The 25,719-nt window shown below is 48.7% G+C and overlaps 1 protein-coding gene across 1 annotated transcript; it reads right to left on the reverse strand.

Moving 5' to 3' along the window:
- Positions 1-342: 342 nt before the first annotated feature.
- On the reverse strand, positions 343-14,971 carry LOC125757921 (oviduct-specific glycoprotein-like). The gene is made up of 3 exons (XM_049414307.1): positions 13,047-14,971; positions 6,678-6,792; positions 343-555 (listed from the first exon to the last, which is right to left on the reverse strand). The coding sequence occupies exons 1-3, from the start codon at positions 14,969-14,971 to the stop codon at positions 343-345; spliced, it is 2,253 nt and encodes a 750-aa protein (XP_049270264.1).
- Positions 14,972-25,719: the final 10,748 nt, after the last annotated feature.

The raw sequence follows: 25,719 nt of genomic DNA on the forward strand, positions 1-25,719 counted from the left end.
CTGAAGTTTCCGGCGTAAAAGAAAAGACAACATTCATTTGCGGCCGCTCAGCGCTGCCACTCCGAGTCGTTCCTACGCTTCGCCTCAACCCGAATGCCGAAAAACTAGAAAGAAAGAAAGCGGTACCGAGCGCCTCCAGATAAGTGCCAATGGCGCATCAAGCGACGTCGTTTCTGAGTGGAACCTCGAGCTCCAGTCGCGCGGTTCCGCTCTCTTGCTTCTTCTTTTCATCTGCGGCGGGCGGTAGCTTTCGCGCCCTTAGGAAAACGTTCGCCGCCAGCCGGTCTACGGAAGCGAGTCAACCTAATAACGACAGCTCTCGACTGCCGCTTCCCTCCCTTCTCATGGCCACGAGAGGCCAGACGTCGCGGGAGTCTGCGACGTCCCGAGTACGCTTGGCGCCGCCGTCGCCGCCGCTGCTTTCTTGCACGCGGTCGATGAACGAACGACGGTGCTTGACGCGTTCACGAAGTCGCCGTCAAGCTGTTTGCTGAACGCTCCTCGACACCGGCAGGTACGCGAGAGCGCCGTTGAGGAGATGGGTTCTGCATGAGCCTGTGGATCACGCAGAATTCATAGAGAGAAAGATAAGTTATGCAGGTACTGTGCACTGCGGAATCGGTGTGTAAGCGAAGTTTCGGTGTGCCCGCAAGTATAGGAAAGGTGATGGACAATGTTAGTTCGAAACACTTCAACGTTTAGGCGTGCCACACGACAGTGTGAATCATAAGGTGTATTCGTGTGGTCACTGGACATTCAGGAAGGAGGTGTCGTGACTACTTTTGAAGTTTTTGTAGCGTTAGCTACACTGGCCTAGCCGAGCCAGTTTCGCGTGGCTCCTCAAGAGCCGTGCTGCGCATGCGTGAGGATCAGTGATGTCACACAGCTGGCGCATCGGAGCCGGCACCTGCCGCGCACTCCGCCGCTGCCGCGCGCGACTCGCTGCCGCCGGTCTGCGCTTTCCAGAGGAGTGACGTCGTAGCCGAGGCAGACGTATTGGCGCCGGAGCGCGCGCAGCTATTCGCCTTCGCTGTGCAGTCGCCGTCTCACACTGCGCTGGAGCCGCTTGATAGCGCCTCTGACTGGCGTTTGCCAGTGTGGTATAGCCATGGAGAAGGAGAGCGCAACTGCTGCTCAACGGCGCAGAAGAGCGGAAAAGCTTAGCTCATCGGATCCCGAAGTAGTTGCCTGGCAAAATAAATATACATGCGCCACGTAATATGTATACCATGTGTGTGTCATTGCCCTATCGGAAAACCCAGTGGCACTGTCCCAGTGCCATACCTGATTATTGGACCAGTGTGGCGCTGGGTACTGGGACGCTGGCACGCTGCAAGCGGCACACTGGACGCTGGCGCACTGCACACTGGGCCACCCGTTACGGGCCGACTTTTAGATTGTTTCTAGAAGCAGTGGTCATACCCCGATCGTAATTAGGGCTAATACGCGAGCACCGCGACAAAAAAAAAAAAAAGAGAAACCTCGAAAAAAAAAAGACACCGAGCGGGAGTCGAACCCACCACCTCGATGCAGCACACATCCTGAGTCTGACACGTTACCGCTGGACCACACCTGAAAAACGAGACACCGGTACTTTTTTCTTCGTGTTATAACTACCTCCGGTAGCCAGTATTTTCATTTTTCTCGTTTACAAACGCAGATTTCAGTTTCTTCGTGTTCGCGAGAACCTAAGGGAAGGTAGTTAATTTGTTTTTTGTGTGCTGCCTAGGATCGGAACGTCTGTCTGACCCGTTCTGCCGCAAAAAATATTAGCGTAACCGCAGATGTGTTGCGGCAATCGCACTGGCTCGCTAAGCAGTCAGTCATACCTACGTAAACAACAATGTGCATCTGACCTGCACACTGAAGGCTTTAGTTTTCGTCACCCGTTTGAACACATTTTCTGTTCTTTTTGTTTACGTTCCGCGTACTATACAGCCGCAGTAGAGCATCCTAGCCGAACCGGCCGTTAGGCTTAGAGCTGTACTCTGTGCGCCGCGATCGCTGTGAAGAACGTGGATATTCAATTACGAAGAATCTAATAACCGTTAGAATGTAGTTTCGATCATACTCGACTCAAGCAAGGTCATATTAGCACCTTCGACTACATGAATCAGAAGCTAAAAACTCTGAGATTGAGCGTTACATTGGCTCACTGTTGCCGGTGACGTGCGACTTTCAGCGGTACGAGCCCATATGGAAGGACTAGCTGTTAGCGTAGGTTGATGTTATTATCAGACTAATACTAATGTCATATTGTGTTGCGAATGATAAGTTGTTTCGATGCAGTTATATGAACTACATTTACGACACTTGATCACACACTTCAGAGAAAGCGCGCACGCGAGCGCTCGACAGATGATTGCTTCAGCGTATACAAACCTCCGTCGCTTAACTAAAACTAAAGCTAGATATGTACAGGGCACACAATAGAATATTTTCAAGATATTCCGTAAGTTTTTCTTTTGACTTCTCGCGACCCAATACCAAATCTTATATGAATTCCACTTAGTGCGTCCAGTTTTTTCCAATGTGCTGCCAGTGTTCCCAGTGCGCGAGCGGACACTGTACAGCGTGGCCAGTGCCTCCCAGTGCGCTGTAAGACACTGGGCCACACTGTACAGTGTTCCCAGCGTCTTTCAGCGCACTGGGCGGCACTGGCCACGCTGTACAGTTTGTCCCAGTGCCTCCCAGCGCGCTGTAGTACACTGGGGCACACTGTACAGCGTTTCCAGTGCCGCCCAGTGCGCTGAAAGGCACTGGGAGGCACTGGAAACGCTGTTTTTCCGATAGGGTGGAGCAGCATTAAGCATGATAACCAAGCTAATCCTAGACATACAAGAAATCTAAGAACAATCAGCTGAACCTTTGCTAACCCTACGTTATCCTGGCATAGACGAGCTAAGCCACTGCAACATTTTATACGTTACAGACCTTGCATGTGACTGGTGATGAGTCACACTTATATTGGGTGCGGTGTCGTGATATGGGGGCCCGGAACAGCACGGTATGCGGTGCTCATAGGCCACCGGTATGCGCATTGTTGCGTCGTGCTGCGTGCGTCTTCTTGGTAGCCTGCCCGCGCTTCGCTTTAAAAAAAAATGGACATATTTTCAACATAAACAGAAATGAGGAACCTGGGCGGGGCAATTGCCTGCAAATCTCGCAAGGCTAGATCCGCAGGCAACCAGCAACATTATCATCCTCATCCTCATTCATTGCGCAATGCTAGACAAGGACGAAGAAGAGACCGAAACAACACGAGCGCAACTTTCAATTGGTTTATTAGAAACAAGAACTACACTTCAATACATCATCGTTGCAAGCACAACTGGTGGTAATTAAACACGTGGTCGCATTGTGACGCCGTGATCCGCTGTCAAATTTACATTTATACGATCAACAAAAGGCAGCGTCAGAAGGCCTTAACGACACGTGCTGCGCCAGAAGGCTCCAGTTGTTGCGCTCGTATTGTCTTGGACTCGTCCAACTGTCAGTTCTTTTTCTAGTTAAGAGACGTTAACTGCTCCAACGGGGCGAAAGCGATCTTCAATTCATCAACCACCGAGGCAAACAAATACAACGGATCATCACTATCAACCACGATCAGTTAAACGTTACACAGCGCATTAGACCCAGTGCCCGGCCCTTCAAAAAAACAGCGATGGCTTTTACATTCCCTATTCAATTACCTGTCAAAAATTGGCATAGTCGGAAAGCTCTAATGATTGACTATTTCCCATAGCAAAGCCCTAACTAACCTAACACCCTCATTGTAAATATTTCTATCAGGTTCACTTGCGCATTTTATATTCTTTATATTCTTTCTTTTTATTATCAGTTTCTTCCCTCTCTTCTCTAGTCTGTCGATCCCGTTCCCCATCCCTACACAAAGTAGCATGCCAGCGGTATACAGACGCCGGCAAAAATCTCTGTTATTGTGATAAAGAGTCTCTCTCTCTCTCTCTCTCTCTCTCTCTCTCACACGTTTCAGATACTTCTATATTTGGGATTGATAAAAGCTAACTTCGCACGCGATTTGTTTCTAGTGGCTGGAGTGCCGGGTTATCGTCTTGGGAGACCGAGGTTCGAACCTGACATAAGACACGCGTCTCTTATTTGCTGAATGTGCGCTTCCTGTGTATTTAACAAGACAGCACCACGAAAACGTCCACATACGTCCCAAACGTTCCCAAAGGAAATTGCTAGCCATAAGAATTACACTGAAACCTCGGTGATACGATCACAGCTCGTACGAATTTCGGGGTGATACGAATTTTTCGTTGGTCCCGGCCAAGGCCCATTGGCCTGCAGTGTAATTGAGTACGTTCACCTTTAAAAGGCGCGAAAAAAACCACAACGGACAGGTAGGAAGGAGACAGGACGACGCGCTTCTAGCAACTGAAGCTTTAATCAAAAAGCGAAAGAAGATATACACACAGATTACAAAAAACAAGAAAAAAAGAAAAAAAGAACCAGACCACCGCAGAATGAATATGCGGTGGTCTTCAACCAACTCGCCCAACTGTCCCTGCTAATTGAGTACGGTTGTTGCGAACCGATTTCCACCCAGCGACGTTTGATAACGTACGCTACCGCCCAAGTACGAAAAGGTGCTGTGCGCGCTGTCGCGGAAGACGCGCCAAGCACGTGCGAGCGCGGGAACGCAAGCGTGGCCATGCGCGCCGCACCGCCAAATTGTCAGAATCACGGTGTAATAAAAACACTTTTCTTACGGTCAGAATAAACCTTCAGAGACGCGTCACGGCCTTCGAGATTGTGCGCGCGAATCTTTGAGGATCTTATGTGCCTCCGTGTGCCTTCACGTTTACATTACAGAGGACATTAGCGCCATGCTTTTTTTTCTAACGCGTCGACGCGGGCTGCTGTCGTTGTACTGTGTTTACACGTGCCTGCCTCGTGCATCAGACATCATATGAAAGGTGTACGAGGACCGAAAGAAGGTGAGGACGGTCCTGGCGAAGGAGTCAGGCCTCACAACGTCAACATACGCAACCGTTGAGGTCGCACTTGTGCGGGCACGGCCGTAAATCTCCCAAAAGACATCCCCAATACCTCCGCGATAGCAAAATCATAACACAGGACTGTGGTTCTGAAATTTTGTGGCCTTGATCCATCGCGTCAAAGCGCTGCTTTGGTTACTCCGGTGTCATGCAAAAAAGCATACAAAAATTTGGAAGGGGCTACTGCTGTCGCGGGTCATAACGCACCTGGTTCATTAATTAAGTACACACGTACGGGCCGTACATTTACGAGGGCTGGTATGATTGCCGACATCTAAAAACTTAACTGGCAATCATTCAGGGTTCTTTCTGAGGTTGCTGCGGTCCTGAAAAACAATGAAAATCTACGCCAACTTTCTTTTGTCGCATGCTATTTTTAGGAGCTTGCTCGCCAAGCTTCTTATGCTCGCACCTTGTCCTCACCTGCGTGACCGTCGGTGGCACACACCACGCTCGGCGCAGCTGCCCTCTCTCCGGTGATTTCAGGAATGCTCACAAGATGGCGCCGCCGCTCAAGGCGGCACACACCACGCTCGGCGCAAGCGCTAGTTAGGTGACTGCTCGAGGGCCGCTCTTTGCCGCTCCGCAGCATGAACGGCTGCAGCGCGACGGGCTCGCAACACAGCAGCAGCTCGGGAAGATCTCGCCTTGCCAATAGCCAGCCAACACATGATGTCACGTTACGCTCTCCGATGCGTATCGTACGACTGCAAACGTCCCACCACCATCAGGGGCACCTGTATCGATGTTGCCTTCTCGAACTTTCCATTGCGTCCCATCATCGATGATCCCTTGGCAACATACTTTGCTGATCATAAAGCAATCACCTTTAAAGGGAAACGAGTCCCCAAGCTCATCGAGGGACGCCCTTCTTGTACTCTGTAAAAGAACATCTCTTGTGTATATGTAATGTTTATAGTTCATCGAAATGTATATATACTTCATCAAAATGTATATAGTGCATCCTACACTAAATTAATAAACATTGTGGATGTAATGTATGTATAACAACGTTGTCACGTCTATATATGGTGGTAGAGGAATGTGCACGGAGCATTCGCGGGTTACCCGATCATCTCCGAGCAAGCTCCTCTAACATCATTCATTTCGTGGATATGGCGATGAATTCTTTTTCATGCTTTCTGGTGATACGAATTTCGTATGATACGAATATTTTTGGTGGTCCTGTGAGATTCGTATCACCGAGGTTTCCCTGTATACAGCTTGAAATCACATCTGGCAATTCGTGTGCTACGAAGCTTTAAGAAGGCGTTTAATTCGATGCTATGCATCTTAACGGTATGCACACATAGAATTAGTTGTCTTTGTTTTTATATTGCCGAACGTGTCACCCTATGAAATGTCTGCACTTAGGCTGCACAAAGGGCTCAGCTTTAACAATGCATAGTATTAATGCTCACGCGTACCATATCGTTTACAGTCCATTCTCAAATACAAAGTATCGAAGCAGGTGGATGTTAAGTGCGAGACGCCTAAAGAGCGACAGCATGACGCTTTACATTAGCACAATAAATCGACTTTGTAATGAACATACTTTGAAAGTGAGCAGCGCTAAAGGGGCAAGGGCAGATCGTATATGTTTATAAGCATCGCATTTCTTTAATAATTAAGAAAACAATAATTAGAAGCAACAGCAGCAACAGTAGTAGTAGTAGTAGTAGTAGTAGTAGTAGTAGTAGTAGTAGTAGTAGTAGTAGTAGTAGTAGTAGTAGCTGTAGTAGTTGAGTGCATTGTAGCAAACCATCGTCTTCAACGATGCGTTCCCCCGCCCGGTCATAGATTTGCACTCGCGATCACTTGCTGGTTCGCATACCCCCTCGGATCGACGGCTCAAGTTCGGTACAGACCGGCGCGGTGCGGAACGACATCTGCTCATGTGTTCTTTAACGTTTTCCTCCTATGAAACCGTCCAGCCGGCGGAGCGCGTCTGAGCACGATCTGGAAACGAAGAGACCTGACAGTTTAATTAAGCTGAAGTTTGCGTCGACCCACGAAGGCGCATCGCGTTTTCTCTGTCGCTTAAAAGGACGTGGGGCTAGGCAGCCGCTGTTCCTTCATTTTAATTCGGAAAGCGCGGCGGGGTACAACACCCAGTCGGCCGAGCACGCGAAAGCAAGTAGCGACTGTTCGGGCGTAAGCGTCGTTTCGCTCGGCTTAGTGCGCAGAAGCCGAAGGAGCTCTGTGCGAACGCGGCAAACAGACTCGGCGCTCACGGTCATGTAGTGCGGGCTCTTTGGTCCGCCTAGTTGCATCTTTCCCCTATCCGTTCTCCCACGCTATTACGGGGCGTTAAGCAGGTTACTGAGCTATCACGATCGCTTCGTCGTCGATGTTAATGAAACAGCGGAGATGTAGCGAAGTACATACACGCAGTGGCGTAGCCAGGGGGTGGCACACCGGGCTCGTGCCCCCCCCCCCCCACCCCCACCCCCGAATTTCTTTTCCACCGTTGGATACAGAGCACAAAATGACACTCGACCACACTTAGTTGTTCGCATCCCAAGTTGGATCGAGGGCGTGCCCCTCGCGAAAAAATGTTCTGCATGCGCCACTGCACACACGCACTACGCTAAAAGATGTTTCCGCGCGAAGGTTCTGCTGCGGATGACGTGCACTTTACTGACATCGAACATCGAATCCGCGGAAATTACAGCCACACACAGAACAGAAATCTGCGTCTGACCGGCGTCACGAATTTACGCTGCTATTAGGGCGAAAACCTCATATGCCTCATCAAACGGAAAACTGAATGTCGGCAACGTCGGTGTGAACAGGAAGTGAGGAAAAAAAAATCACCATCGTGTGACGTTATCAAGACGTTACAGGATGATGTCACAGATCACCAGAATTTGTGACATCATCATGACGTGCGCGAAACGCCAAACGCATGCGGCAAGCTAGACAAGACGACGCAGGTCGCGGCAAAATGATGCATGCTGCTCAAATGAAAAACTTTAAAGGAGCATTCGCTAAATTCAAGAGGGACTTTCTGGGCATACATTTCATACTTAGTTGCAGGATGTGCGGTCGGCTATGGTTCAAAACTATGTGTCACCTGTGTGTTGTGGGCTAAACAGCTTCGCTGGTCGTCGCTATCACAGAGTACAATGACTCATCATTTTTTTATTTCTCTTAGCTCCCACCAGTAAACTACAAATGAGAGGAACGTTTTGGGCAAGCCAGAAGTTTCTTTAGGAGAAGCAGACTTCTCGTGCCACCAGTCCACCACCATCAGCTATTTCTCGTACTCGAAGCGACGGAAATGATCACGGAGGCACGATGACGTGTCGCGCCGGATCCCGCGTATCATCCATCGAGTCTGCACCGCCTCGACGTATTCGCGTTAGCCAGGCGTGTGAAGCCCAGGGAAAAAGACGGCACGTTTGAATGGACTGGACGTTGTCCCTGGGACGATGCAAGGGCACGCCTCACGCCCAGTAGGACGAGCGGAACATGAGGTACCACCCTCACCCCGTCCCCCGTTCTCTGATCTCTCATTTATTTCTTTTACTTCCTCATTTGTGCGTTTCTGCGTGCGTAGATGCAGTGGTGGTGACGGCAAGAAGCTCGGAACGACCTTGTAGGGTACTCGTAAGAAAAGGGAAAGGAAAGAGAGAGAGAGAACAAGGGTGCCTTCTCAGCTGTCTGATTGAATGTGCAGGGAGATGGGCTCTACGAGGGCGTTACTACCAAACCCCGTAATTTACGGCTGCCAAGGTCGCAAAAGAGTTGCGTGACATCACCGTGGCTGTCGTTTTGTGCTGGACGTGTCAGCGCTTCGCGTTCCTATCTCGCCGGTGGAGTATAGCCTTGCACTTATTTCATTACGACGGGTAGGGCGGTGTCGATAAATGACACACAGCGTCAACCAGATGACGCATCCGGCTTGGCAAGGGATATCTTTTTCCTGCAACATCTCGTTCACTACTGTCAGATACGATGCTGTTGCGTTAACGTTAGGTCTGTATACTTGAGTGCTTTCCCACGTGTTCATACTGAGAAAGTAGCCCGTGCCTGAAGATACGTACTCAAAGGCCTAAGTTGCTTTATAACAGGCCAGACAGCAGAAGCGGGCACCCATAAAATGGCAAGAGGCCAAAGAAAGCTTTACATTAAAAATTCCGGCAGATCCCAGGCATTGTGGCAATCGATTTCATGCAAAGTAGACGGCGAATAGCAGCCTATGCCGGATGCTTCGTGTCAAAGAAAGACTTCCGTGACTTGGTGTCTAGTAAATTTGGAAGTGTGCAAAGCACACTGACAACAAGCTCTTTTATTGCTTTGTCGAGAACAGCCGAAGTGGTGTCTCTCGCAGTTATCACAATGGAAGTTTCGGAAATTGACCTATTCAGATTGACAAATGCGTTTCGCGTTCTCGCATAAAGCGCGCAGCTACAGTGGAGTAAATTATGCAAACTTTCCTGCGACTACAGCCATGACGCCCACGCTTCTCGGGCTTAGTAATTCCGCAGAGAGCCTAAATATCAACGCTTTACGGATGGATGAATGGGCGTTGAGGTCTTTATTCATCGCAGTGTAAAACAAGAGACAATGCTCGTTCTCTGCTCCGCACTCCATTTATATAATCTATGACGGCACGTCAGTTTCAAGTTCCTATTTCGTTTTGCCTTCCTTTGTTGAATTACGCCTTTTATCTGGCCTTCATTCGATGCTTTTTTAACGACGAGCTGATCATTCTCGTGGCTGACTTTCTCTGTCTCACTCCGCCTTTGTGATGCAGTCCCCCGTGTGGGTGACCTCTACACTCTAAGAAAAAAAAGAGCATGCGTGACTCCTTTCGGAGAGTCCTGATTTGCCAGGTATGTGAATCTCTTTAAAGAGACGCGTTAACTTTCTTGTGGGTCACACGACCCTCCGAAGAGAGTACAGCGATCTCCAAAGAGAGTTGACGTGCCTCTTTAAAGGGGTCGTGAAGCACCCCTTGGGCTTGTTGAAAAAACACAACCTGCGGAAAGATGACACGGCTATGAACTGCTCTGCAAAATATTACGGTCGTGCGCGCCGCGTAAAGGCCACAAGCGGAGCGCGAAGTTGCCGTTTCCTCAGGCGCCCTCTTTTCAAACAGAGGCCAGTTCTCACTCTCGTCGGTGGGCGGGGCGTCTGTCCGTTGACGTCGCGGATCTGCCTGTTTACGTCGCAAGAGACATAGCATGCTTAATGGCCGATAGCCGACGTAAATCGAGAGCGGCGTTCGGATCAGATGCGCTTCTTGCCACGGGGTGCCGCCACTTGGCGGCGCCGCACTCCTCAGTACACGGTAGCCGCACTCGCGCATGCGAATCACAGCGGGAGAGCGATCGCGTTTCATGACGCGCGCTGGCGTAACTTCTTTCGCCCGTGCCATCCCTCCCTGTGTAGCTTCCAGTGCGCTCGTCAGGACGAGAAAAGAGAGAAAGCGCTGAGAGCGTGCGCCAAACCACCGTAACTCCGCTCGTTCTTGACGGATTCGAGAAATTTTTGCGGCAATCGATTCGGGAGGAAGTAAACTCCGATACTGAGGCCATTAGATCATAACTTGAAAAAGGGGTTCATGACCCCTTTAAACAGAGTCATATACGTGGCAAGTCAGGACTCTTCGAAAGGAGTCAACGAACTCTTTTTTTTTAGAGTGTAGGCGAAGCGGCACCAACAGTAATCCCTCTTTATCTATCTATCTATCTATCTATCTATCTATCTATCTATCTATCTATCTATCTATCTATCTATCTATCTATCTATCTATCTATCTATCTATCTATCTATCTATCTATCTATCTATCTATCTATCTATCTATCTATCTATCTATCTATCTATCTATCTATCTATCTATCTATCTAATCTGTAATTATCCCCCTCTTTCTGCTGTCATGTGTGTCACTGATAAATTTGTAAAAGCAAGAGGTGTGGGGTCAATTTTTTTCCAACCTGCGGGCCACCACGGCCTAATATTTGTTTTACTTTGTTTATTTGCATAAAGTGCTGCAAAATGTATCCGTATTTTACCTGAAATCTCATTGGCGAAACTGGTCTTAAATCTAGCCACAGTTGTTGTATAGAGTGCTTTTCCTTAAATCACATCTAAACGAGAGGAACACTTTGTATTCCACGTTTCCGTTACTTTTCCTCACAACGCACGGCGCGCGTTAAGCCAGAGTCAGCGTTAGCACTCTTATACCGTGCACATTTGTCTCGTGGCAGTTCAAGCAAATGGCGGCATAACTATAGGCCTAGGGTATGCAATTTCGCGCTATGCATTTTCCCGTGCTTTGCAACCGTAAACGCCTCTCGCTTCGAATTCCCGCGAGAACACGAGACCTCGCTTTTCAAAACGAATTCCAAGACCCAGCAATATTTCGCTTACACTTCCTAAATCATCCCAGCTCGAGCCGACAGCGAGCACCAATTCACTTGGCACTAAAATAACGAGGTCAGCGCGAAGCGAGAAATAAGAAAAAAAAGAAGCTCCACCGGAATTGAGGAGGAGGAGGTAAAAGAAAAACGTATCCCAACGTATTGCGTGCAGCATAAATCAAGATCAAATGCCTCGCGTTGCGAACACGGTTTTTTAGTGTACTCTGGAAACAAATGAATCAAGCAAAAAAAAAGAAGAAGAAATGGTACAGTCGCGCACGTCGTTTCCTCTCTTTCCTTTCTTTCTTTTTTACTCTTTTCGCTCTGGGAATGCAACAGGAGAACAGAAATGAGTTGGAGAAATAGTCGACTCCTGGAATAAACGGCCAGAAACCCGAGCGTTGTTAGAATGACGTCTTTGTCTCCGAGTGTTTTACCGGTGTTGAGTTTCGATGTATGTCTCGGCTGCCGCAAGTCGAGGACGCGCCATCTAGGCCGAAATCAAAAAAAGTTAGGTCCAAAGTAAAAAAAAAAAAGAACGATAAAGCAAATATAAAAAAGTCGCACTTTGCGAGCTAAAAGTTAAGTCATTTGAATCTGAAACAAAAAAGGCCGTAATATGTTCTGTTTATTTTTTCTCATTTTCTTTTGTTGATATTCTTCATTCTCCGATTCTCTCGGCACTAATGTATTCCTGTCGACCCTTGCATCTCATTTCTTTTCTGTGTCGTAGGTCAGTGTCCTGAAAGCCGATTCTGAAAGTGAAATTCTCTTTCCGTATCTGCAACAGTGAATTTGAATATGCACGCATTTGCGAGCAACTTATATGGATCATAAAGGGGTCGAACTTAGGCCAACCATAACGCAAGTTCTGTGTGTTTATCGCCTGTGAGCGCACGATGGATTGCCACGGAAAGATGTTTGGTGAAGCTGCACTTGTGTTGGTGAAAAGTGTTGTGTATTACTAAAGCATGTCTACCTAGATCAACACAATCACTCTTGCTTTTCAGGTTTATTTTCCTGTACATGCCCAACGCGCAGCATGCTGCGGAGTCTCGCGATTATATTCGTTATACGTAAGACAAAATAAAATTGAGAATCACAACTGTGCGCGGCATATCTCACCTAAATAAACACTCATTTTCGTTACGCGCTTTCGGAGGCATTTGTAATTGAGGTACGCGTAAGCGCCAGTATCTTTAAAGCACTATATGCAAAGCGCGCATCCAAACTCGTAAGTATCAAAGCTGGACGACCAAGTATTTCCTTCCCTGGCGCCAACAATGCCATCCATGCGGGTGAATGAAAGCTACTGATAATAAAGTTTGCCAGATGGTCGCAGCGTTTAAGGTCAGCTGCTGCCACTCAAAACCCTTGTGCTTTTTGTGAGGGCGAGCTAGCAGGCGCGGTATGTTACTGGAACCGTAAAAATATACGTTATGTTAATCGTAATCAGGCAGGTTGATGGGCACCTTTTACATGAGGTCATAATATCTGCACTACAACATGGAGTGCAAAGCGCTGGTACACGACACGACAAAATTCCGCGTCCCGTATAAGTGCAATCGAATAATTGTGTTTTCAATGACAATTGGTGCATATTCGATACAAAACTAGCCACTTCGCCATTTTCGAAGCGTTACTAAAGCAAGTTCCAGCGATTTGGCTTCTTCTGGAAGGGTATCTTGTGCCCCACGACTTTCGCGAAGATGGCGCGCGTCAGTGGGTAGGGGCCCTCCCCGCAAGCTCCCGCGAAGTCGTCCCAGAATGGGTCCCAGATGCCGAAACACTTGGCGGGGCCGGTGACGTACCCTAACGCCTTAAGAAGTTCGTACAATGAGCTCCGGTTCTGGTACACCACCCACTGGTTGCCGCGCGTCGAGACGATGCCATAGTTGACACGGCGCGTGGTATCCCACTTTTGGGAACAGACCTCGTCGTACGAAAGGGAACCCGGAGTCTCGGTGCTCGGGCCTGGTTCCCCTGGGCCCACGGTAGGGGCATTGATCTCGGTCTGGTCAGCCCGTTCCAGCGTAAACGAGACGGCGTTCACCGTAAACATGTAACACAGCTGGAAGCGACCGTCGCTCGTCTTGTCTCCGCCAGCGCCGCTGCTTCGAAGCGTGCTCATAAAGACGCCGGCGTACATGCGCACAGTGCCGTCCCTGAAAGGGACGAAGGTCGAGTCGTACGAGGGTCCCTGGGTGTCGATGGGATCGATTATGATGGTGTAGTCGTCCAGTGACTTGGACAACTCGGACACGTTGAAGCGTTCGCGAAGCATCTCGTCCAGCGGTACCACGATGCCCACAGTCAGGCTCATGCCATGAAGCGCCTGTCGCAGGTAACGCATGGTGTCCACGAGCTTCGCCTTCTGCTCCATGAAAGGGTATCTCCAGTACAGGACCAAGCCGTCGTACTGCGCACGGCGCATCCATGTCACCGCGTTCTGGGCAAACTGCTGCCGCATTCCGACGCTGGCAACAATCTTGGCGAATGCCGTGCGGTCCTTATCGTCGCTGCCGATGCCGATGTACACGCGCAGGTAGGGGTTTTTAATTTTCATGGCTGCGAAAGACGCGAAGAAACCCTGCGTTACATCGATGTCGACGTGGCGCGAGATCACTTCCAAGTCGTCCGAGACGCCAGCGCAGCAGTAGACGACGTGCGTGCAGAGGTGGTAAGGGAAATTCCAGGGCTTGTAGTGAATGCCGTTGCGCCTTCGACCCGCTCCTGTGGCGTGGAACATGCAAATCGCCTTGCTTTCGCCCTGGTAGTCGCGAGGAAGCAGCAGCGGGTAATCGCGAAGAAGCTGGGGCGGAGGCGGCGCTGTTGGCTTGCTTCCTCCAAAGAACGATCTATCGCCGTCCGTCTGACTGCTTCTGGTGGTGTTCCAGTGAGCGTGGGGACGACGTGAGGAAGAGTCGTGTGGCCTCGAGCCCGATCGAGGATTCACCTTCCAGGGAACAGTCGGCCTGGTCGCCCCGGTGCTCTCTGCGCGCTCAGCATAAGTGTGCGTCCGATGCTGCCGAGAGTCGGCTCCTTCGTAGTCGTGAAATCTAGCCAGGAAGGAGTCATGATAGGATTTGACGTGCATGAGGTATACCTGGACTACTACGGCTGCGACGAACATCGCGGCAAGAAAGACGACGACGCAGAAAAGAGTGCCGGAGCCAGGCAGGTCAACTGGCGCAGCGCTTACAAGGACGGGGACGGGACCGTTGGGAGCGGCTACCAGTGGTGCACCATCCAGAACTGCCGCACGTTGATGGGGCGACGGTGCACAAACTTCGTGCACGCACGGGTCGCTGTACGTCTCCGAGCTGCAAGTCTGAAAAGGACCGGCGTTCGAACACTGCGACGCTGGTTGACGGCAACAGGGAAACTCGTTGCGGACGTCATAATTGCAGGGCTGCTCGCAGCACTCGTGCGCGTTGCCGTGTGCATCGTGGTGAAGCCGAGTCCTGGTTGGAGGAGTGGGCTTATGCTGCCTCGCCTTTCCTCGATCCCTGGTCGATGGGTTCGGCTGCGGTCTTCTATGTCGTGACCTGCTGCACTGTGATGAGCTGTGCATCGTGTTCTTCTGCAGCAAAGAGACCAGCAAGCGGCGGCCGTGGCACGTTGAGCGTGACAATCGGCACGCGCATAACGTGGTAACCATCTTCTTCTTCTTCCTTGAGTGCCACTGGAGCATGGCAATCTCCCAGCGTGGGTGTGTATCATGGATACAGGGCTCGACTCTACTGTACACTACTCTACGGAATAATTTATTTGCGTTGTTTATACTGATCAGCAAACATGACGAGTACACATAGTGGTAGGAAATGCATCATCGAACGCTATGATATACGCGCAGTAATATACTTAAGGAAATAAATCGCATGTATAGTATCAAGCATAACTCGAATGCTCCGCAGCGTGGCCTGAACTGGTTTGACTGATGCCAGCCGCGAAGCAATGGGCGCTGTTGCCGAGATAATGCCTCGGTATGCTTGGATAGTATGTCGGGCCCCGCCACGGTGGTCTAGTGGTTATGGCGCTCGACTGCTGACCCGAAGGTCGCGGGATCGAATCCCGGCCGCGGCGGCTGCATTTTCGATGGATGTGAAAATGTTTGAGGCCCGTGTACTTAGATTTAGGTGCACGTTAAAGAGCCCCAGGTGGTCGAAATTTCCGGAGCCCTCCACTACGGCGTCTCTCATAATCATATCGTGGTTTTGGGACGTTAAACCCCAGATATTATTATTATAGTGTGTCGGCATGTGTCGGTAACATCTCGGCAATAGGACCCAAAGCAACTCGGCGCTGTCGTCAATCAAACCGTTTTAGAACAGGCTGCAAAGCGTTCGCGTCAAGCTTACTGACGATTGTACATACATTGCATAGAATAAACATGTGGACGGTGGACACGCTTTCTGAATGTTCGCAATGTATGGCTTTCGCCAGAAGCCATGAATACAAAACTTTAAAGAATCTATTTTGTCCTCTTCAGTAATATGCGTGTCTGCAGCTACAATAACTTCCGTTAAAAACGAGGTGTCATATTAAGTATTGGCAGAAGTTATTAGCCTCTTGGTGATTATTTAAAACCACCACGCTTATTTCGACTCAAGTGAGAACATGTCATCGTTTCTTATGTAGTTCCGTTAAATATTTATATCAGTTCCGTAACTAGTGCAGTGGTTACGATGTTTGTATCAAAGTGTTAACATCCTCGGTTGCACATCCCCGGTTGCAATACAAATAGCACCGAAAGTTCTGTTGTCTGTGCCGCATGCTTTCGTTGTGTAGAGCAAAAATGTACGCTGCACGGTGCGCGCCAGAGCGGTGCAACATGGGCACAATGGCCAGAGTGCTAGAACGCCGCACCTAATGAAGAAAGCGGTAATTAGTCCCAAATCTACACAGTGACAGTTTATCTCTTGCTCGGAAAACGAATGGAGCCCAGTTACGAAAGCAATTACTTAGCCCTGGCAGCAAATGCAGGAAACAAAAACATCATCCGAACGTTTAGAATAGCAGCATAGACACAAGAAAAGCTTGAAAAAAACACGCCTGACAAATGAATGCATCATTTCGGCGTTTTTTTCTTCTTTTGGCGAAGGTTGAGGGACGAGCTTGTGCCCATACGGACGTTGTGTATCTCTGCTGTTGTATATCTGGCTCTCTGGCAAGATGGAATGCGCTGGAGATTTGTGGCTCTGGAAGTTCGCCGCCTGCGTTCGAGGAATGTTGCCGTACACAGGAAACAAAAAAGAGCGCTGAAAAACTTCCCTCGTTAACATCTTTTGCGTCTTACTAGTTTTCTTAGCTATACTAACAACGCTTCCTGTTCGACTACTTTTCCGGGTGGGTGTAATGAAGAACCAGTTATGTTGACCAAGCTTCTGGCATAACCACAAGGCGTAACAACAACGTGCTCGTCTGCGCTAAACTTCCTAATGATGCTGATCTAGCCCAGGCATCGAAATCGATTGCATTGTTGTTCCCAGATAGTGACAACCCCAGTACAACATTTAGTGTCTGCTACTTCAGAAGTGAAATACGTTTCTTGTAAATCATTTTGCGGAATTTAAGAAATTTTGGTGTGTCATACGTTCTTGCATTTGAAAGGTTAAACGAAAGTCATTTACTGGCTCCTTCTCTCGTCCTGAAAATGAGAAATCAAGTTGCATATCGCCTTTTGGGTTTATTGCGTATATACGCTTCTTCGGTTGTTACTCTTTATCGTAATGCCGAATATACATTGATTCAACAATGACACCGCACAGGCAACAAATCTTCAGTGGCTGCTGCTGTATCCGTAGTTCAATTCTGTTTAATTGTTATAGAAATAGAGAAATGCATGATAAACAGAGAACGTGAGACCAGTTCTCGGTTTAAGGGAGGTATTATCTGCGATGACTGACCGCAGTGATTACTTAAAACAGCTCTGCGCGAAAGTGGACACAGCGACGCAGGTGAGACGACGACAAGCGCAGCACCTGTGTCGCTGTGGTTAATTCCGCGCTGAACAGTTTTAAGTATGAAATGCCACTATGGCCCGCTCCCACGTGCTTGCGCCGTGATTAATTGCCGGACGAATTCTGCTTAAGTGTGTCAAGCTGGGCCAGTTTGCAATGGTTCATTGCGGAACACCGCAAAAAAAAAAGAAGTGTTTTGTCCTTTTTGCGCCGACCCGCGATGAATATTGCTGCATCAGAGTTATGCGTAACTCAGCGCGATATTTCCAACGTCTTATTCACAACGGGACTTCGTTGAGGGAGCAGCGTCAATCAACACAGTCAGAGTTGCTATTTTAGCAGCAGTGACCGGGCTTTCCTCGCCAGCTAGACCACTGTTCGTCACAGATCTCTACGTGTAGAGCTGTGCGAGTGTTGCAACGACAGCAGCAGTAGCAGTACAGTGGGGAGCAGCGACCGGACTATAGCAGTGTGTCCCCCACCCTTGGCGGCCGACGGGCACAATGATCCGCTAATTCCTCCCTCCATTATGGTCGACGCTGTGACCGCCCATGGAGCCGGGCGCGAGAAAGCGACATGGCTTGGCACTCAAGTCCCGTCTGCCGCGTTGAGATATCACCTGTCTCAGAGACCGAAGCGAGCTCTACCAAGCTTGTAGAGAGAACGGGAAAAAAACACGAAAACGTACTACTCTAGGCCGAACTTCTCTAGAGAGCCTCGCAGAAGAACTTGACGCCTCCTCTGAGGACGTCGCGTGCAGCGTTAACCTACTTCTTAGCATCCAGGCAACTGGAAATGAGCAGTAAGAAAAACTAATGGCACGTTAGTTCTCAGTCTCAATGACAGCTGCATCTTTATTCTATTTTTTTTTATCCTAGCGAAAGTGAGTAACGGAAAGAAATTCTAGACGGGAAAGCTGGGAGTTGGAATCCCGACGGCTTCTAAATTACTCGAACGCGCTTGCAACAGATATTCTGAGTCTGTAATGCAGTACGATCCTGCTCACCTAACTGGGATCATCAGCGCATCTACGGCCGCCAACTAAAAGGCTGCTACTAAAACACTGCTAAAAAGCTATGTTTTTCTTAACTACGCACGCTTGCTTGAAAACGGCGTGTAGTTCGTTCAACATTGTCACCGTCAGCAATAAGTACGCAAGGATAGTGGCCACCATCAGCCGACCAGCTGCATGCCTAATGCAAGCGTTCACAAGCACTGGCCGATGCGAGTCGATCCGGTCTTTTTCGTTCCTTGATATCTTCCGTGCTACAGCATTCGCAAGTTGCATGCAGTGAAGCATGCCTAAGAATTACCCTTCACTTTGTCCTGGCATTCCACAGACGCAACTTTTCTTGTTGTTGTTGCGGGAAAAAAAAAGAACACATATAGGAAAGAAATACAGTTCTACAGTGCATGAAACTAGTGAAGTGAAGCAATCGTCTTGTACTGACTTTCAAATATTAATAAGATGGAAGGCGAGCTGGTTGGTTTGCCTGCACAGTGAAACATTTGCGCACACCACACGAAAACACAACGAAAAAAAAAAACCATGACAGTCCTTGTGTACTTTTTTCGTTGTGTCTTCTTGGGGTGTGCTCAAATTTTCCACTTTTATGTTTAGTCAAATAGCTTTCCTAGCTATTAGAACGTCGACTACAGGCTGCTGTTCCAGGTACTTTCTTCATCCCGGCAACGCACAGTAAGCAATTGTCCAGCTACCGAAGGAGTATTCTTGTCATTTTTTTTTATTGCTGACAAGGCTCTCTTTAAATGCTGACAAATGCTGACAAGACACATCTATAGGTTGTCTTAATATAAACTTCGGCTACTTCCGATTTTACGAGACCTTACATCATTAGTCTAAGCAACAGTCATATATTCGGTGGTGTTCTCGCTTCTAGCGTGGCCTTCATCTTCCGAAGTTCTAATGAAGGAGTCATGGTTACTTTTCATGAGTCGCGCTGCCTCCTCCTAAGCCTTTTCTAAACTGCAAGAGAGACATCTCTTAAGTCGGCTCAGACATTGCATACAAAATTAACTATTCATCGTGTACATGCACCGCATAACGACTCTATCACCTCTCATACCGCGCATTTAGAATTCATGTGCATAGAGAACATTTTTCATGATACATTCACATGAATGCTTCCCCATGACATCACCCGATCAAAAATGACGCCACTTCACGAAAATATTTGACGACATAATTTATTATACTCGCGCGGAGATTAGAACATAGCAGTGTATTGTTATTTCTATCCATAACTCTATAACTGCATTGAGTGTCTGAATGACGATTTGGCTGTGGTTTCCTTGAAGCCAGTTTGTGTCCTACCAATTCCAAAAAATCACGAGAATCGGTTATTCCCACGAGACGGATGATAAACGTGAAATAATGAGATGGCAAATGAAAAGAAAATGTGAAAAAGAAAATGTGATATACTGTCTATGTGCTCATGACATGCTGTCTGTGTCTGACCGCAGCACATAGGCAGTGTGATCTTCTTAGTTTTGTTTACGGCTGTGAAAATGGCTCGATCTCGCACGTTTTATGCCCATATAGAGGTTCGTGCAAAATTTTAGACATTGCTTCTTTCTCCATCTTCTCCTATTTCTTTTTCTTCATCTCGTTTTCGTCGCTGTTGTTGTTCAAGAGCAACGTTCACAAATGCCACCTTGTTTTGGTCGTCCGTTAATGTAAATGATATTAACAGCAGTAAAGATTTTCTCTTTAGTAAATCTGTTCGAAAAAAAGAGAAGCAGGAACAAAGTCACGTCGACTCTAGCAAAACTGGCCTTGTGAGCGCCTAATGTTACTGAACATTAAGCCTTGGTACGTGTACATACACAGGCACACTGCCACTATTTACTTGAAATCGGCGCACGTCAGTTCATGTTGAATTATTAATTGATCGCGCATAGGAGACATGCGGGCACTATTACTTAAGCGCGCATAGACGCCGATGGGTGTATGAGTTAGCAGCACTCGAACAACTTCGGGCTCTTGTACCACAAAAAAAAAAAAAAAGTCTGAAACGAATGCGTGCTCATAAGAGCTCTATACGGTTCAGGGTGTGATCAGCGTCACCGTTAAAGCGTACAGCGCGTACAGCACGTAAGGTAATCTCGAATGCCACTGACGGCATGCAAGAACGCGCTGCGTGTGCTCGGTAGGCGATGCGCGTGGCCTCGCGGTCGCATCTGCGGTGATCGCAGCCGGCAAGCGACGAAGAGGCGGCGAAGCGCGCGCATGGCTGCGGCACCGACGGCAAATGACGCGACACAAATCTGGCCTGACAGCGCAATTTCCGAAACGCCCATCACGCTTAGCGGCACAACAAACATATTCTCCCTCTCTCTCTCACTCTCTATCGTTCTTTCTCTTTGAGTTCTTGTGCTTTTATTATGTCTGAAACTCGTGGTCGCTGCCATGCAGGGCATGTATTTGATGGTGACGCCATTGCGAAAGTCGTTTACGCAAAATAAAGAAAAAGAAAACAGTAACGCGGCGAGTTTGAGAAAGTGCAGTCGCTTGATGGTTGACAGTTTCACCGGCACGTTTTACAGCGTACTTTTCTTAAACACAGAATCCATACAGTTTAATAAGGTGAACTTGTTGGCTAGTTGGTAAAGCATGGTGAAACGGGAAACAGCGCAGTAAAAAACGACGACGAAGAAGGAACGCACACCACACCACACGAAGCGCTCTTCGTCGTCGTTTTTTACTGCACTGTTTCCCGCTTCACCATACAGTTTCTTATACACTCCAAGAAAAAAAATCGAGTGTTTGGGGAATATTTCTGCCACACGACTATAATCGTCATCCACCGCGCGTACTTTCCTCGCGTTATCACCGCGGTCCCACCCCTTCCCGGTCACGAACGGCGCGCGCGTTATCAGCGTGGCATACCCCCATATTCTCAAACAAGTTTCGACTAGAAGGTCGTCCTTCATTTGAACGAGTTGAGCACAGCGCCGCTGCTCAACTGAAAATGACGCCGCGCTTCTCAAGAATCGCTGCAGATTATCGCTGATATGCAGTGACCGGTTCTGCCTAGAGACGGCGCTCCAATCGACTTTCTCGTGTCAAGGTGGAGCGCTGAGGGAAGGGACGTTCTAGAATACGGGGGATAGCATTCTTGATAGGCAAGTGACGAGAGCCGGGTTTTCAAGAAAGGAAACGCGAGCAAGCCGGATGACGATTATTGTTGTGTGGCAGAAATACTCCTCAAATACTCGATATTTTTTTTCTTAGAGTGTAGTGTCATTGCAGTTTTACTACTTGTAACAGATCATTCACTCATTCATACTAGTTTGTTCCCTTTCATAAAGCCGGCCTCCGATATACTGACTCACACATACATATTTACTTTCTATTCGGTCGTCATATACCCTTTTCAAAACACCCTCCTAAACTGAGTTTTGTACACGCACCGCACGTGTACGCATGGTTAAACTCTCTTTGCAAAAGTGCGTTCGCATACGGCAGTGTGTGTAGAGCCTACTCTTACATGGCGCCAAGCTTTCCGCTCATTCAATTACGTGCCGTAAATCCTCACTTGAATGAGCGCTATGAAAGGTCAGGCGGGGGCGCTGTTATTTCTGAGCAGCGCATTGAGCACTGAAGCCACTGTTGCAAGAAGTAAGCGCCGGCATTCATATAAAATGTACATCTTTCCCTGCCTCGCCTAGCTGTTCGTCGTCGTATTCTTTGCCGTCTGATGAACGTCTCAATGAGGCCCAAGTACTCTGCCCTGTGTAATTTTAAGACAGCGCAAAAGCGACAACAGTTTCCGGGCACAATGTCTCGTTGAAAGTAATGGCCAGAGGGGCCTCCAAGGTGGAGCTCATCCCGCAGTAACTAAGCAGTCTTTGTTTCAGTAAAGGAGTTGTTTCTTGCTCTCTCTCTCTCTCTCTCTCCCGAATGAAAACGGCTGTTTCGTGTAAGGACTTCAGCTGAGAACTTGTTTTCTCTCAACTAAGAGATGTATAGATCAGCAGGTAAAGCTTGTCTCAATACCAAGGCTCCCAACTTTCCCAAACATCCCCAGTACCGCGGGCTAACACACACGTAGGGCAATGCAAACAAAGAAGGCGCGCACCTCGGGTTCAACGGAACACGCCGCGAACGGGTTAGCCCCTGGTAAGCAGGAGTCGTACGTGCCGACCGTCGGTCTGAACATTCGAAACGACCTCTCTCTGTCTCTTGTTTTCGTGCCTCGAGAGCTCGATCCCAAGGGGACCGCGTCGCGCGCGCGCGCCAGACACAATGGAATTAGCGTCTGCACAATTAGCTCGGCAGCGCCTAGCGAGCTTGTTTCGTCGACGCAAACCGCCACGTACTGGCTTGCACGGAAACGGGTGTACGCGATTTTGTGGAATTTGAAAAAGGCCAGCGCCGCTTACGTTCGCGTTCCGCGTGGGAAGCTTGTACGTGCACTCATGTTCTTGATGTTCGGGCATCTATTAGCGCAGAGCTATCCACCGAGAGAAAACGTTGCGCGCGTTGTGAACTCTACCAGAAGACCGGCGGTGTCTTGCACAAGTAGGAACGCAACATTAGCTCCGTTAACCAGTGGCTTCTTTGCTTGTGCTAATCCCCTTTGGACGAGAAAAAAAAGAAGCTTTGCAATGCATGCACACATGAAAGTGAAGCAACGGCGTGCTGCTCGGAACGGCCTGCCTTTGGACCCTGCCTTTCCGTTGATAAGGGTGACAAGTAAACCGTTCTTGAAATGCAACATCTGGAGTCCTCTACTGCCGCTATCGTCAAAAACCTGCATTTTCATAACATTGCACGTTAAAGAATGACCGGACAGGACCACCTAAGTAAATAGAAGGCTGACTTGGCCCCCCTTAGATGATCAAAGCGGGGCGCCCCCCTCCCTATCCAACGTTACTAGATTAGATTCCCCGCCCCCCACCCCCACACCACCCGTTCTGCGTACGCCTACGTCCAGGACAGTTCATCAGTTGACTGAGCGAGTTAATAACGAGGTGCCTATTTCAAGGAGCCGAAGGCATTCAACGCACATACGATACAAAAAGCATTTCATGCTTCTATCGATAGTCATGATTAGGGAAAGATTCTGGCCAATTCGCGCTGTCTTGGAGATCTTGATGTAATAGCCACAAGCCTTCCGAAGCCACGCGCTACCACAGCGCTGCTTTCCAGGCGTCTTTGATATTGGCCGCCTGTAATATTGTAGACATGCACTACTTGTCAAGCTTTCGATCTGCTAACTGCGGCGGTAGCCACATCCATATGAAGCATCAATTACAAGCTTCCCTACAGCCACTTCTACCAACCTAAAGTTCCAGGACGGATTAATTTCGCACGTTGGCTCCTATGCCGCAAGACAAACACGTAGCCCACTTGCCATACTATAAGGAGTGAATTTCGAAACGCACTCATAAGATCCACAAGTCGGAGGCTGCACGCAACACCGGTGCAATAAGCACTCCCGTCCTGCAGAATTTTCGAGCACGTCGGCAAGAGAGAGACGCGAACTGCTAGCGAAATTAGCCGAGCGCTGAAACGCAAACGCTTTCGTGAAAGACGAGCAATGACACGCTCGTTCCATGCTCGAGAGGCCGCGGCTCTCTACTCTCGGCTCGCTCGTATATGCAGCCCTCTGTGTTGGACGTAGGCTCGACGCCATCAGCGTTTCCATTGACAGCGCACTTAGCAAATGATCGCGGACGTCATTCGATTTTCAAGTACGGCGCGCCGGAGCGTGTAGCTTCCGACGGGACTAGTCGCCGAGGCTCGTATCTTGCTATGCCTGCCTTGAGGGTTCAATTTTAGGCCCACTTTTCGGTCTCTCTTGAATTCACGCGAGTTCATTAACCCGAAAAAAAAGTCAGCAGACGTAGATGGCAGCTGAAGTGTATTGTTCGTGCGAAGCGCGTGGTTTATTACTGCTGGTTATTATTATGTGTAGCCCAGTGCTTGTCCTTTTACGCAAGAATTCATCGCAACCCATTGAAAAAGTATTTGCCGTATTTGGCTTAACGATGAAGACAGAACAACAGTTGCCCGTAGCTAAACTACATTTGTCTATATTCTAACGGAAATTTAGAAGCTTATGATTTAAGATAATGTGCAGGCGAACTACACATTTTTTTGGCCGAACGCCATATTTTAATAGCGATACGGGGTGGACATCCAAAACAAATCAATTTCTGAAGCCATCAATCCGAAATTAGGGAGCGCATCGAGCCTTAATCATCGCCCGTTTACTCGCGTTGAGACCCTACGCTCGGAACCTGGACTCAAGCGCGACAAAGACGATCTCTATAGCAAAGTAGATCAGCGTACTATAGAGTGCAGTGCACTAGACACATTTCAGGACGGCGCTTTACTCTCCAGCCTTCGTTCTTTCTACTCCACGCTCCCTCAGTGGCGGCAGACTCGGGCAAAAGGTCGCATAGACATCGAGATTCGAGATTTGGCGTGACTGGTATAATAGAATAAAATTTTCTTTAAGTAAACTTTGACGCGAAAGAACGCACCGCACTACGGGTGAGCAGCGGACGGGCGTACAGTCGCGCAAACTCTACATTTTGTGAGACTGCGATGTAGAAGTGGAAAGCAATGCAGCAATTCGCTCAGGCACGGTTATTCCATGATGCTCTCGTTCAACCTACTCTCGTCCAGTGTCATCAAGAAAAGATTGTATCCTGACACCGCAAAATGCCGTCCTCCAGACATAAAGACATTCACTGGAAACCAAAGGGTCGTTCTCATGCCTACGTAGGACAAACAACGTGATACGAACGAAATGTTGGAACTACTGCGAGACCTGCGGCTAGGTACGCAGCGCAGCGCCCTCGGAATCATTTCGCAATCCCGCCTACCTTCATCTCAAGAAAACGATTTGGCAACTGCATTATACACCGGTCATATAACCTGCGTGACTTCATCTCGAGGGTGTGCGCTATGAATAGAGTGCGTAAGGTGAAGGACCACGCAATGCCTACGCACCCAGCTAAGGAACGACGTGAGAGAATGCTCAATTTCTACTCGCAACGAGCGTGTCAGCGACCGTCTGAGGAATATGATACAGTTTTGCTACTTTCTTTTCCAGGCCAGCGTAGTTTTCTCCTCAACACACCTCGGTCTACTGCTTTGTTTGTTTTTTTTTCGCTGTTTCTCCGCTCCCCGAGACTGCCTAAGAACGTCGCAAGCACCTAAAAGTCGACTGCATCCAGCCTCGCATCCGCGCCTGCGCACCTAATAAAATATGCAAATTACCTCGAAACACGCGTCGCGTCTCTTGTAACTCCTTCCTACTTTTTCGCCCTCGTTGGAAGGAAAGGCCTGTCTTCTCAGAGAGCTCTACGTACACTTGTGTTC

Source organism: Rhipicephalus sanguineus, chromosome 3 (assembly GCF_013339695.2).
Source record: "Rhipicephalus sanguineus isolate Rsan-2018 chromosome 3, BIME_Rsan_1.4, whole genome shotgun sequence".
Taxonomy (NCBI): Eukaryota; Metazoa; Arthropoda; class Arachnida; order Ixodida; family Ixodidae; genus Rhipicephalus; species Rhipicephalus sanguineus.